Below are 14,642 nucleotides of genomic sequence, written 5' to 3' on the forward strand. Positions count from 1 at the left end.
AAGACTTGGCACAAGGATATTGAACAGCAGCATACTTGACATTCCATTAACCTTCACCAGCACTTACACCAGCACAGATCACCTAGTAACCTGCACACACAATAAGCAGAACATACTCTAATACAACATTATAATCTTAATATAATATCAGAATATAAAATGATAACGTCGATAAAATCAAATATATAGTAAATGTCTTCGCTTCAAATTGATTTTTTTGGGAAAATAGAATATCTTAGAGGGACGCGCACGCCCCACCAACTAGTATTTTCTAAAAGCTAGATATCAAACATGGTACCAACTTATGGCATAGTTAGTGACCCATGATTTTTTGATCATGATAAATATCTTCTCTTAACATAATCTTTGGAACAAATTCTTGTTTGTCATGATATATATTCACCTATGGCATAATTCGTGACCCAAGCAATTGTTTGCCACGATATAGATTTACTTATGGTATAATTCATGGCACAAGTGTTGGTTTGCCACAATATATAGTTACCAGTGGTATAATTTGTCGCACAAGTGTTTGTTTGCCACAATATATAATTACCCGCGGCATAATTCGTGACACAAGTGTTTTTTTGTCACGTTATATTATATCTATGGGATAAATTTTAGCTAACATCTTGATATTATATTGAGACCTATTTTTTTTTATAACAAGATTAGAACTTGCCATAAATTATAAATTTCCATAAGATAATAAATTGTACTAGTCACGGTCTCTTACAAGATTTCTTGTTAATTGTTAATTTATTATCAATTCATAATTGCCCCTAGTTGCTAGTCGGTTTACTTGAATTCAATAATTGCCCCTTTTTGCTAGTGAGCTACTTTATAAAATTCCTAGCAGATATTTTCGACCTTTTTGCTCATCTTTCAACTCCGAAAACACAGAATAAAATGGCTTCCAAAGATGAATACGAGAGGTAAATCATTTAAATCAAGCTTAGATTAAATAGATAAAAAGTCCAAATTTAGTACGTATGATATGAATGTCGAATATCAATAAAATCATTGATTTTAAAACATAAAAATGGTAGGATTGCGGTGGTCACCGGAGCTAATAAGGGCATTGGATTTCAAATTGCGACGCAGCTGGCGGCGGCTAAAGGAACGGTGGTTTTGACTGCAAGAGATGAAGGAAGGGGACTTGAGGCTATTTCAAAGCTTCATAAGCTAGGCTTTTCAAATGTGGTGTTTTATAAAGTGGATGTTACAAATATTAATAACATCATATCATTGGTTGGTTTCATTAAGGAAAAGTTTGGAAGACTAGATATCTTGGTATGTTTTCCTTCGTCTATCTTTCATTAAGGGGGTTGTTTACCGTAGGGGTTGGTAATTGAGTGTGTGAATTAAAATGAAAACAAAAAAAAAAAAAAAAATCTACATAGGAATATTACTTTATTTAAAATGGGCAAAATAATGAATTTATAATTTATTTTCATCTTAAAAAAAATTTTAGATTATGTTAACAATTTCCAACAAATAATTTTCAACCCTAATTCCAATTTTTTCATCCTAAATTTCCATTCCCACATATAAACACCCCCTAAATATAAGCCATAATATGTTATGATTTCGAACACATGTAAGATAAGGATATATTATTGTCATGGTATTGTTTACTCAATTATTTTATTTATTTATTAATTAGCATCATGTTACTAAAATACCCTTTGACCTTTCCGGATTGACTTTGACTTTTGGTCAATGGGCTTTCTGCTGGACTTCCCGTCTTCCTTGGAGGGCCCATGGGCTTTTTACCTTCAGAATACTTAACTTCCCTGTCATCTATCTTCTTTGGCCATCCTCCTTTTAAGGAGAATAACTGCCCACCACCTTCCACTCTTCAATCATGCCTGGCTCTCCTTGTTTCAGGCTTGATAACTGCCCATCTCTCCCACTACTCCCATGATAGTTTATTCCCTCTGAGATACAACTTTCCTTCCTGACCATTATAAATAGGGATAGCTACTAAACAGGAGGATAGGATCGGAAATAGCTTTCTAAGTATTCTCGATTACATTATTTCCTTAGCCTTCCCGAGCCCTAGCATAAACCTTAGCAATCTCAATCACACTCTTCTTGCATTCATTCTACAATCTGTCGTTCATTAATTTCCGATCTACGTTCTAACTTGAGCGTCGGAGGGGTTTTCCGGGAGATCACCCCCCGGACAAGGCTAACGTATTGTGTTGCAGGAATTCAGGTCGCTTCCTCTCATAAGTCACTTCTCTTGATCACACTTCTACTTATCTCCAGGTATTTCAAGTGTATCCCACTTCCTCGTTTCATCACCGAAACAGTTTGGCGCCGTCTGTGGGGAGAGTACAAGAAGTCATGGCTCCCAAGAAGAACCCGACTCAAATCGCCACCGTGCATAGCACAGATACAGACACTTCAGCGGGTCACGCTAATAATCAAGCCGTGACTCGCCGTGATCTGGACATGCTAGCGCGAAATCTCACGGCCGCGTTCTCTGAACAACTCCGCGCCGTCATAAACAATACCCCTACTCAACAACGAGTACTGGAAGACATGGCGAACCAAATAAAGAACTTAAAGGAACGAATCGAGCCCCGTCAAGAGATACCAAAATCTCATGAATCTCAAGATGGGAACTCGAGGACTTCCCATTCCAGTAGACGCAATAAAAATAGGCGGGAAAGGTCCAGAACTTACCCGCACCATAGCAAGACAGATACACGAGATGGCGAATCCAAAACCGCCACTCCAGATGCCCGAACCTTCCTAGAGAGCAAAAAACGAAAGACGTCTGAGAGCGTCCAATCCCTGGTAGATAAAAGAAGGGAGGAAAGGAAGAAGGCGCAACTCGCGGGGTCTAGCCGTCCCCTCACTCCCACCTCCATACCGCGGAATGAGGCCGACAAGAGTGTCCTTCCTGAAGAGCCCATATCATTAGTCTCTCCCCTGGCCATGGAGATACTGAATACTCCCAATCCCGGGAAAATAAAGGTACCGAACATGGCTGCTTTCGATGGCACGTCATGCCCGCAGGAGCACCTGACGGCATATAAGAATCTTATGTTGTTGTACACCACCAACTCATCGTTATGGTGTAATTTCTTTCCAACTACTCTTACAGGAGTAGCTTTGACGTGGTACACCTCCCTTCCCGGAGGAAGCATCCACAACTTTGCCCAACTAGAGGGCAAGTTCTTGGGCCACTTTATAGCCTCAAGAAGGCAGGAGAAATCAAACTTCCACCTGCTTAGTGTCACTTAATTGGAAGGAGAGTCCATATCCTCATATCTTAAGAAGTTCCATGAGGCAGTGCTGGAAGTGACTGATTTGGAGGAGTCGGTTGCGCTAAACGCCCTAATCAACGGAATGAAGGCCCAACGGCTGAAGTTCCAGTTGGTTGAAAGTCAAGTAAAGACGTACGCAGAGGCCATGAAACAATGCCAAAGTTATGTCACGGCCTCAGAGATATGTCAAGCACATGATCCGAAAAGGCGAAAATTTGAGAAAAAAGATGTCGGGCCCTCCCATCAATCCTCACGAAACAGGGAGGAGCATTCTTCGAGGAGAGAGAAGAATTACATGCCGCGTCGTCCTACACCGCCATCTGATATGGGACCTCCACGAGCCCGACACGTGTATGTTACAGAAGGAGAAACTAGGACGCGGAATCTGGGAGATGGAGGAAACGACCCCATATTCAATCGAAACAGGAGGGACATTTTCTTCGCTATTCGAGATCAATTGCCAGCTCCACCTCCTGTTACCACCCCCTCTGATAGGCGCAACTATAATCTGTGGTGTGATTACCACAAAGAGCACGGCCATACTCTGGCACAATGCCGCGAACTAAAGCGCATCTTGCATCAGTTGGCTGACGAGGGAAAACTGTCCAGGTTCCTCAACAGGAGGGATTATGTTGCAGGAAGAGAAGGGGAAAGGAGGCCATGGCAACAAAAACGCAAATCCCCCAAGAGGAACGAAGCCAGACGCGAAAGTTCCGACACTCAAGGAACTATCAACATGATTTTTGGGGGATACACTGAGGAATATCCCACTATCCGCGCTGCAAAAAACAGCGTCCACACTTTGCTGAAAGGACCTCCCATGGCCGCATCTAAGGGACCGGTCATGAAGTTCGATGCCACGACCTCCCAACCGCTGCAACAACCCCATACCGACCCTCTGGTGGTCACTCTTAAAATCGGGCAAATGAAAGTCAGACGGGTGCTGGTAGATACGGGAAGCACGGCTGATCTTATTACAATGGAGTGCTTGAGAAAGATGAAGTTCGAGGAAAAACACTTACAACCCCTAGACAAACCACTGATTGGGTTTGGAGGGAGTCAGGTCATTCCGTTGGGCACGATCATTCTCCCCGTACGGGTAGGGGAGAGAAGTGAAAGCCGGACCATGCCCATACGGTTCACAGTGGTAGATCTCAACTTCCCCTACAATGCTATCATGGGGCTCCCACTCATTAATAAGATCAAGGCAGCAATCTTTCCCCATCAACTCTTGCTGCAATTCGAGACAGATAATGGACAAGTTGGCATTCTCAAGGGAGACCAGGTGACGGCTCGCCAATGCCTCGTCAACACCCTGAAGCGCGGGTCTTCCGAGACACCTGCAAAAAGAAAAAGGGAAGACAATGTCCCAGCTGTCATGAGCGTGTACAAGGAAAATCCCAGCACGCATGAAAGGCCTCGCCCCATAGAACGATACGAGGAAGTAGACATGTTCGAGGGGAAACAAATCAAGGTAGGGAAAGATCTTTCTCTTTAGTATACGGATCTGAAGCCGTGCTCCCAGTTGAAATAGGCGTACCCTCTACAAGGGTCACCTATTACTCACACGACGAAAATGAGGAAGGAAAAAGAGCAAACTTAGATCTGCTGCCAGAGACAAGAGGAAACGCAATGCTGAGATCAATAGCACAAAAACAAAAGATGATCCGTAGCTTCAATCGCCACGTCAAAACCAGACGCATTCAAATTGGTGATTTGGTCCTCCGAAAAATAGAAGCTACGGGAAAGATTGTGGAGAAAGGAAAGTTAGGGGCCAACTGGGACGGACCTTTCAAAGTCACCCACGTCATCAAACCAGGAACTTTCGAACTAGAAGACATGAAAGGGAAAAAACTACCTCGACCATGGAATGGAGACCATTTGAAAAAATTCTTCATTTAATAAAATTTGCAAGGGGCAATCGGTAAGCATCAGCATAAACAGCCTCATCAGTGACAGACTCATCAGTACCAATCCGCGACTACAGTCATTCCGCAACATAGTTGCGTTGTAATTCAAAATTACTTCAATCATCGCTTGTATCCTTATCAATCATTAATAAACAGGTTTTATTTTCAGATTATCCGGCTCTTATGTTCGCAAATATTTGGTAAAATTCTTTTGCAAATCTTATTAAATCAGTAATATCGATAAGTCGGACCCCTTGAGAGGGGTCCCATTATCAAATTATTCTGTCACTAACGAACTTGTGATACCTATAAGTCGGACCCTTAGGATAGGGTTCCAAGACCAAAAATCACTTGAAGTATTTGACATCCGTTCGTAGCATCGATAAGTCGGACCCCCAGTTTGGGGTCCCTAGAGTTCAAAATATTCTAAGTTTTTCACAATGATGTTTCCCAACCGGGACATCGATAAGTCGGACCCCCAGTTTGAGGTCCTTAAAGTTCAAAATATTCTAAATGATGTTTCCCAACCGGGACATCGATAAGTCGGACCCCCAGTTTGGGGTCCCTGAGTTCAAAATATTCTAAGTTTCTCGCAATGATGTTTCCCAACCGGGACATCGATAAGTCGGACCCCCAGTTTGGGGTCCCTAAGTTCAAAAAATCCCAAGTCTCCCACTAAGATACCCCCCAACCGGGACATCGACCAGTCGGACCCCCTTACTGGGGTCTAAGGGCTGAAAATATTCTAAGTACAAATCTCCTTGATGTCGCCTGCGCGTGACATCGACAAATCACGCCCTCTGCTAATACGATTAAGCAATATTCCGCGGCCTCAGACGAGAGAAGCCACGGCTCAACGAACAAAAGCATGGATACCACGAATAAACTCCATAATCAGGAATATATATACATCAAAATATTCAAAATACAGAGTTGAATGTTTGCAAAAATCAAATTAAAAAATTGCAAGACTATACATCTTCCAAAAAAGCCTCGACGTCTTGATCCGGCGGCAGAGGAGACCCGATCCTTCCCTCTTCAAGACTGGGGGTGAAGCTTACATAATCTTCAACGTTAAACGGCTCCACCCCGATCTCGGACAGCTCTCGGGACAAGCCCTGGAGGTTCCTACCTTCGTCAATAATAAGATTCGATAGATCAAGGCACAAAACCTCCAGGTTAGAGAGCGTCAAGTTTTCCGGGACATCTGACGCCGGAGGAGAAGAGAGAGCCAGCTGATCCGAGTCTAGACATAAAGCCTCCCTCTCAGCCTCAGCATCCATCCTTTCGGACCAGGCTCTCTTTTCTTCCGCATCCCAGACAGCGTCGACCAGTACCGCCGACTCCCCGTCCAAGACAGGAGCAAGGTTGGACAAGGCTTCACTCCCCTTCTGATCAGCAGTTTGCTGAAGGGAGGTAAAATCCATGCCCAACTCTGCGACAGCCAAACGATACTTTTCGTCACTGATCAGGGTTCCGGCTTTCACCATCTCCGCCGTTAGATCTCCAAGAAACTTCGACGCTTCCGGCTCATCCGAAAGAAGCCAGTCTCGAGCTATCCGGGCCTTCCTGGTTAAGCACAGTTTATACACCTTAGCCGCGGATAGGATCATCTTGAAGTGGGCAGAATCAGTCGATACTTGCTGCATAAGTTGTTGGTTCTGATGAACGAGCTTGGCATGGGTATCCATCAGCAAGTCGACTTCATGGCCGAGGCTCGCAGACCTGGTGGAAGCAGCATCTAAGTTCTCGACGGTCTGGTCCAGCTGCTTCCTTGCCCTTTCCCGCCATTGTTCGGTCCTGACCAAGCGTTCTTTCAGCTCAGAACACTTGGCCAGTTTCTCTTTTAGGCCCGGCAGGTCCTCCCGCAATTTTGATAATTCGTCATTCAGCTCCTCACAGCGGGAGGTAAGGGCGGCCATGGTTTCCTGGTCTGCGGCACTTTGACGGTTTGCGTCGAGCTCAAAAGCCAACCGTATGAACGCCTGCAAAGGAACGGCTACTAAAGAAATCCGGAAACCAAGTAATCACACCACTAAGCACAAAAAGTCATTACCTCTGCCGCCGAAGCTTGTGCCTGACGCACCCTATCACGGGGGGGCATGGACTCTAGTAGGTCGACGTCCACCTTGCTGATTAAGTTGGACGTCGCCCTGTTAAAACGAACAATTAAGCCCTTATGCCCCAACTCCGGAAAGGGTGTCTCGTGTCGAAAAGGGGAAACTTCCCGACGACGATAAACCTCAGCAAACTGCGATGAGGGAGCCGCGGAAGACTCCCCCACCTTCTCCTTCCCCTTGTTTGAAGCTGGCTGTGGAGAGTCCAAAGGGGGCGACGCCTCCTCATCAACCGACCTTATGCGGAGAGGTACGGCCGTAGGGATCGTACCCACAGAGGGCCTCTTGGCCGAGCTCTCCTTGTGGGAAGAAGAATCCCGCTTCCTCTTCTTCTTCCCACTCTTTTTCACCCCCCTCGTCTGTGGAGGAATCACCCTCTCAGATTCATCGGGGATGTGAATTTGTTTTCTCTCCTCGAGAAGTCGGAGAGCCTCTTGCTCTGAGGGCACGTCCTTCCGACCCTTCTCTACAGTCGCCGAGTCCTACAAAAGAAAAAGTTAGGAAGAATCAACAGAAGTCTTTCATAACGAAGAACTTTGTGAAGTTATACCTTCGGAGGAAGGGGAAGAGGCTTATCCTCGGGTCGCTGGATGGCCCCTTGAGCAAGTCTTAGAACGCTGAATTTCTTCATCAGCTCCGGATTCTTCGCTCGAAGATTCTCCTTGGCTATCCCTGTAAAACCGCGAGTTAGAAACGGTTAAACATGTCATAGAAAAGAGAAGGAAGAAACCCGGCAACTCTTACTCCGATCGATAGCCAAGCTGATGCCAAATGCTGAGAGGAGGTTCTCGTTCTCCAACTCAGGACGACCGGGTATCCAATTAAGTTGGACGTTCATTGGTTTCCTTCCCAATTGAACGTCCATCTTTGCATATTCAATGATCACCGCGTCACTAAAAGAACACTGCGGGATCCCATTATTAAAACCCGCGACGTTGGGTTTAATGTCAAAAGAGGTCTTGATATTCCATCCCTCTGAGTTATATAAAAATGCAAATTTCGTCCTATACCCCTTCTGGTTATCGGGGAGGTCTTGGACTATCTTCAGTCCTCGACGGTGTGTAAAAGTAATCCAGCCACAGCCGTATGATTGCGAATTACATAGGCGGGCTCTGAATATATATCTAAAAGCTGTGAGTGTTGGTGGCACGGCCAAAACTTTGCATAAGATCAAAAAGGCCACCATACAACCCCAGGCGTTTGGGTATAACTCGGGCACTGAAATGTTCAAAAACTCTAACACCTCCCTAAAAAACGGGTGAAGAGGAAATCTAAGCCCTAATTCAAAAGAAGGAAAGTATACAGCTATACAATGTGGGGGAGGAAACCTAACGGTGTCATAATTCCCCGGGGTAATAATGTTTATATTGTCCTTCAAACCCCATTTTTGAGAGATGGCCTCCCGACGGTTGTCTAGATCTCTTTTGGTCTGTAAATCAATGAAGTAGTTTAGGGGCCCGCCGTTTGGAATGTAGAACGGAGGAGGAACTGGCGCTGCACTCTCCCTTCCAGAAGACTCGGCTGATCCTTCAAGGTTTTCCATATCTACATACAATAACCCTTCTAGGTCAGGATTTATTCGCGGCAAGTAATTTGGAAAGAAAGCAATGCTCACTTCCCAAGGAGCAGTTTTCATAATCTCCTGAGGGTATATAGGGGATACAGACGACTCATCCCCAGCTTTTATTGGTTCATAATGGGGGGTAATTCTCACCGAACTACTTTCATCCGAGTCATTCATTGGTAACCCCTTTTTATTAAGACGTCTACGTACTATCAAAGGAGTTTCCGGCAAGTTAGTAGGGTTAGTGTCTGAGTTAGCTATAGTCTCTTGAGTAGTCGCGACATCCATGTTAATAATAAAGTAGTAGTCGAAACTTGTAAAGAATAGAGACTAAATTCATAAACAAATTCAAAGTTCTAGGCTAACATTCAAGAACAGTTTGAAGAATAACTTGAAGAAATCCGAAAAATCTGGGAAAAGTTTGAATACCTTAAAAAGAAATTTGAAGATTTGTCAGAAACTTGATGAAGATCTGTCAGAAACCTTGAAGATCTTCGAAGGATTTGTCAGAAGTTTGAAGGAGGGATGAAGATTGTCCGAGCGTCTCTCTCTACTTTCTCTTTCTTGCAATTTGAAGATTTGAGGGAGTTAATGAAGATTAGGTGAAATGGAACTATTCCAACTACCCTATTTATTACAGCAATAAATGCTTCACTTGGGACTTGAGCATTCGAACGAAAGGGTGGAATTCCGGAGGAAAGCTGGGAAGTCGATAAGTCGGACTCCCAATAAGGGGAAGACAGATTTTTCTTAAGTGTTTAGTAATGACCGTGAAGTCTATTAGTCGGACCCTAGCTGAAAGGGTAATGTTGCGAAATTTTTCTAAGTGTTAATTCTTGAATATAGCCGGAAGGTCGAAAAGTCGGACCCCCAATTAAAGAGGAACGTCATAAATTTGTTTGAGTGTCAAAGCCATCCAACCGGTGGGTCGACAAGTCAGACCCCCAGGGAGGGGTGGAACAGATAATTATTCAAGTCCTTTAGCACTCGAATATGTCCGGAGAGTCGATAAGTCGGACCCTAAACTGAACCTCCAGGAAGGAAAATCATTTTAAGTATAGAGATTACGCATTCAACCGTCCGACTTATGGACACGGCGGATGAAATGTGATGGAAGGAAATATGAAAATATCTCAAGGGCGAAGGAAATCCGTGTGGTCAATAAGTCGGACTCCTTGGTGCACTCAGTCATGATGTAGAAATTCTAAGTATGAGAGAAGTCCCATATTTCTGTATGATTGAAGACACGGGTCTGCGAGCTGGTTCCCCGTCATAAAAGATGAGGAGTGAAAAGTAAAGTGGCTGATTCCCATATTCATCCGTGTGGTAGATAAGTCGGACCCCCAAATGACCCTAGTCCAGGTGAAAAATTCTAAGTATAGAACCTCTCATGTGTGTCCGTGGGATCGAAGATGCGAGTTATGGGGCTCATTCCGTATCATGCTAGAATAAAGGGGGCTGCTTTGACGGAGTACTGAACATTTTTATTTTTCCACAAATATCAAGGATATCCGTGTGGTCGATAAGTCGGACCCCCAGGTGGTCCTTCTCTTTCTCAAAATATTCTTAGTGTTGAAGAGGGATTCTCGTGCTGAACTTGCGAGTGAAGAGGCAAACTATTAGTTCGCGGCATAGTTCAACCATAGGTGTAGAAATATCTTGAGGAGAATGCTATGCCGCGTCCTTACTAGGGATTCGATTCGTAAATACCCTTGGCATTACGCGGCATCAGTTCAAAACAGACAGTTGATCTAATCCGCACAGTAGATAAGTCGGACCCTCCTTTGGTGTTTTGTTGAAAACATTTTAAGTGTGGGGATTTCTGCGATATCAGTGAAGCAAGGGCCGAGACATGATGTCGCGGAATCAAGATCCCACATTCACTACTTCGCTGTTGTGTTATAACACGTCTGGGGCTACTCCGCGGCATACTTCAAGCCGCGGCTTCATATGCCTGTTTGACCCGGATTCAATACGTTCTTACCTGACAAGCTTAAAAAGGTCATATCTTTTTTTCATTACAACTCGGAATTCAGCACATGAACTGTCGATTCGAAGCTTGCAAGCTCAATTTTCATGATCCATGAGGAGATTCGCCAGGTTGGGTATATGTTTTACCTCATGGGGCTTTCGAATGTTCTCTACGATCATTAAATCAAGCTCCGACGGGCACCTGTTTTTCCGCATAAAGGAGGATGTTTCCAGTCGTTGTGGCTCTCTTTTCACATCATCCTTCATGCGTGGGGCTAAATGTCATGGTATTGTTTACTCAATTATTTTATTTATTTATTAATTAGCATCATGTTACTAAAATACCCTTTGACCTTTCCGGATTGACTTTGACTTTTGGTCAATGGGCTTTCTGCTGGACTTCCCGTCTTCCTTGGAGGGCCCATGGGCTTTTTACCTTCAGAATACTTAACTTCCCTGTCATCTATCTTCTTTGGCCATCCTCCTTTTAAGGAGAATAACTGCCCACCACCTTCCACTCTTCAATCATGCCTGGCTCTCCTTGTTTCAGGCTTGATAACTGCCCATCTCTCCCACTACTCCTATGATAGTTTATTCCCTCTGAGATACAACTTCCCTTCCTGACCATTATAAATAGGGATAGCTACTAAACAGGAGGAGAGGATCGGAAATAGCTTTCTAAGTATTCTCGATTACATTATTTCCTTAGCCTTCCCGAGCCCTAGCATAAACCTTAGCAATCTCAATCACACTCTTCTTGCATTCATTCTACAATCTGTCGTTCATTAATTTCCGATCTACGTTCTAACTTGAGCGTCGGAGGGGTTTTCCGGGAGATCACCCCCCGGACAAGGCTAACGTGTTGTGTTGCAGGAATTCAGGTCGCTTCCTCTTATAAGTCGCTTCTCTTGATCACACTTCTACTTATCTCCAGGTATTTCAAGTGTATCCCACTTCCTCGTTTCATCACCGAAATAATTATATTCCCTCCAATTCATCACTAAAGTTCCATTTGTTTTTTAAATGCTATTCATCTCTTACTCTTAGTTTGTATTTTATTATTAATCTACGAGTTAAAATATAGTCCTGTGGGATCTTATTTGATTCGTCTCAATGCAATGTTATTCATATCAACTTTTCATATTTTTAATAATGCACATTTAGAGATATTAAGGATTGAATAAGTGTATTAGATAGAATGCATAAAGTAAATGGGACGTTAATGCTGAATTGGAAGGAGTAGTAGTTTAATTTCTCTGATTCTTTTGAGTTTAAATTTTAACATTTAAATATATAAGAAATTTTTGATGTTTTTATTTTAGTTTAAATAATTAAGAAAAATAATTTGTTTATGCCACTACCACACATGTGCAATGGGACAACGGCCCTTTGATGGCCTTGATTCGACCCTTTGAGAAGGACACAATCATGTCAATTCGAATGGATTTGAACCCTTTTAAGAATGTTTTCTATTTTAAAAAGTTGGCTTAATAACTTATTTTTATTTGAATCCAACTCGACTTTTATCTAATAATTCATTACATACGTCTGACCGCTAAATATACATCGAGTCGAATTGGTTATAGAATTTTAAATATGTTTTGATCGAACTGTTTCTTCCTTGTCATTTTATTTGAATCAAATATGATTCGACGCTTTTGATATAAGCTGTAGCAATAACTGTCCATTATGCTCTGATTAATCCAACTCGAAACAACTCATATATGTATAACTAAAACAACTGCTATGTCTACTAAGGTCACTTAAAAACCTGAAAAGGACATGATTGACAATATAATTAATTATAAACTCGAAACTAAAACCAGCATCCAAATGAACACCTTAAATTGTGTAAATTATTGCATATGAACAGGTGAACAATGCAGGTACTACTGGGATGGAAGTTGATGAAGAAGGATTAAGGGCCTTAAACATTGATCAAGCCACTTGGGTAATGTATTACTAATTCATTCCTTGTTTGTTTTGTACTAATTATATAAAAGAACCTGATTGGTAATACTAATTTCTGCCTTCTAATTAATTAGATATCTGGGAAAGCAGCCAATTTGGTGAAAGATGTAATGCAAACAACATATGAGAAAGCAGAAGAGTGCTTTAACACCAATTACTATGGCACAAAAATACTCACTGAAGCTCTGCTACCATTGTTAAACCTTTCAACTCACCGCGCAAGGATTGTTAATGTCTCTTCCCTTAGAGGAGAGTTATGGGTATGTGTCTATATGCACATTATTAATTATCTTGTAATAATCTTTACTTATCGGGATCATAGTGCAAAAATAAACTCACATCATATTGCATTAGTCAAGTTGTAAAGGTTTTTAAATCTAGCATTCTGATGGTCTCAGCCAAATCATCTTCGGTTCTCATCATGATCGGTAGCTTAGTTAATAAACCTTAAAACCAGTGCCGTTCCAGACATTATATGAGGCTTAGGCAAACTGAATGAAATAGGCCCTCTTTACAGAATGTCGATTCTGAACTTTAACGAGTGGTTGACAAAAATAACAAAGATTGACTGAATGTATTATAAGTATCATTATAAATGTAGCTTAAGCGTGTCATATACTTCTTAATTAATAAAATAATTAATAAAAAATGTAAATTTTAAGTGTCTATTTCATTAACCAAAATTTCAAATACTGGGCCGTTTCTTGCTCTAGGCCCTAGGAAAATGTCTACCTTGCCTTGGGTTAGGGACGGCCTCCTCAAAACTATAAATACTGATGCAGTTATGAATTCATGTTATGCAGAGAATTCCTAATGAAAAGATAAGAAATGAATTTCTGAGCATAGAGAGTTTGACTGAGCAGAGGATTCATGAATTACTGCAAAGCTTCTTGCAAGATGTGAAACAAAATAGACTGATAGAGAATGGATGGCCCTTGATGTTGCCTGCATATGGGATTTCTAAGACAGCAGTGAATGCCTACACCAGGCTTCTTGCTAAGAAACATCCTACAATGTACATAAATTGTGTGCATCCGGGATATGTGGATACAGATTTAAGTTGGCATACTGGACCAATGAGTCCCGAAGATGGAGCAAAAGCACCTGTCAGATTGGCCCTCTTACCTGATGGTGGCCCAACAGGATGCTACTTCGACCAGATGAATGTAGCCAGTTTCTGATCGTATTATAAAGGTTATTTATGTTACTTGAACTCAAAAACTCGTGTCAGATACAAGAATATGCTTCGTGTCATCACGCTAAGTATTTCATTAATAATGAACAATGTGTTCTTAAAATTTAGAGAAATTGTATAATCTTTAGAAATTCCTAATATATCTTGTTTGGTTGAGCGAATGGGTAAATGCGGTGAAATACCCAATAGATTGTATATTAGAGAACCTAGCAAATGAGAAGCATAATGCATGGATTTACTGATGAGATTAGGAGAAAAATGTGAAATCATCACGCAGGTCAGTTCATGCCGTGAGGCGCAAATCACAATTTTCTTTTACACAGATTATTGTACAAGACGGTTTATTGAAAAATGCATTATATACATGGGTTAAATATCAAACAATTAGAAGAATATAAGCTTTTTATTAAGATCGTTTCACTAAAAGACGGTCTCTCATCACTTTCTTTTATAATTTACTTTTATTCTCAAAATTAGTTAAGCATATAACCATGATTTTAAAAAAATCGTGAACGAGGCACGCAAGTACCCGGCCCTTGCCGTGCCTTTTTGTTTATATCAGTGCTCATTTTTATTTAATTAAAAATTTTCATTATTATGATGATATGATCAGGAAAAGGTATGAGTTGCAAA

The 14,642-nt window shown here is 42.1% G+C and overlaps 1 protein-coding gene across 1 annotated transcript; it reads left to right on the forward strand.

Annotated features, from left to right (window-relative positions):
- Nucleotides 1-698: 698 nt before the first annotated feature.
- LOC130814225 ((+)-neomenthol dehydrogenase-like) lies at nt 699-14,116 on the forward strand. The gene is made up of 5 exons (XM_057680305.1): nt 699-935; nt 1,050-1,293; nt 12,717-12,794; nt 12,889-13,074; nt 13,618-14,116. Exons 1-5 carry the CDS (start codon nt 910-912, stop codon nt 13,993-13,995), a joined length of 912 nt encoding a protein of 303 aa, XP_057536288.1. The 5' UTR covers nt 699-909; the 3' UTR covers nt 13,996-14,116.
- Nucleotides 14,117-14,642: the final 526 nt, after the last annotated feature.

Source organism: Amaranthus tricolor, chromosome 5 (genome assembly GCF_026212465.1).
Source record: "Amaranthus tricolor cultivar Red isolate AtriRed21 chromosome 5, ASM2621246v1, whole genome shotgun sequence".
NCBI lineage: Eukaryota > Viridiplantae > Streptophyta > Magnoliopsida > Caryophyllales > Amaranthaceae > Amaranthus > Amaranthus tricolor.

Coding starts and splice junctions, on each gene's coding strand:
- LOC130814225 (XM_057680305.1), top strand. CDS start 910: ATGGCTTCCAAAGATGAATACGAGAG. Junction 1,294..12,716: donor TTGGAAGACTAGATATCTTG/GTATGTTTTCCT, acceptor GCATATGAACAG/GTGAACAATGCAGGTACTAC. Junction 12,795..12,888: donor ACATTGATCAAGCCACTTGG/GTAATGTATTAC, acceptor CTAATTAATTAG/ATATCTGGGAAAGCAGCCAA.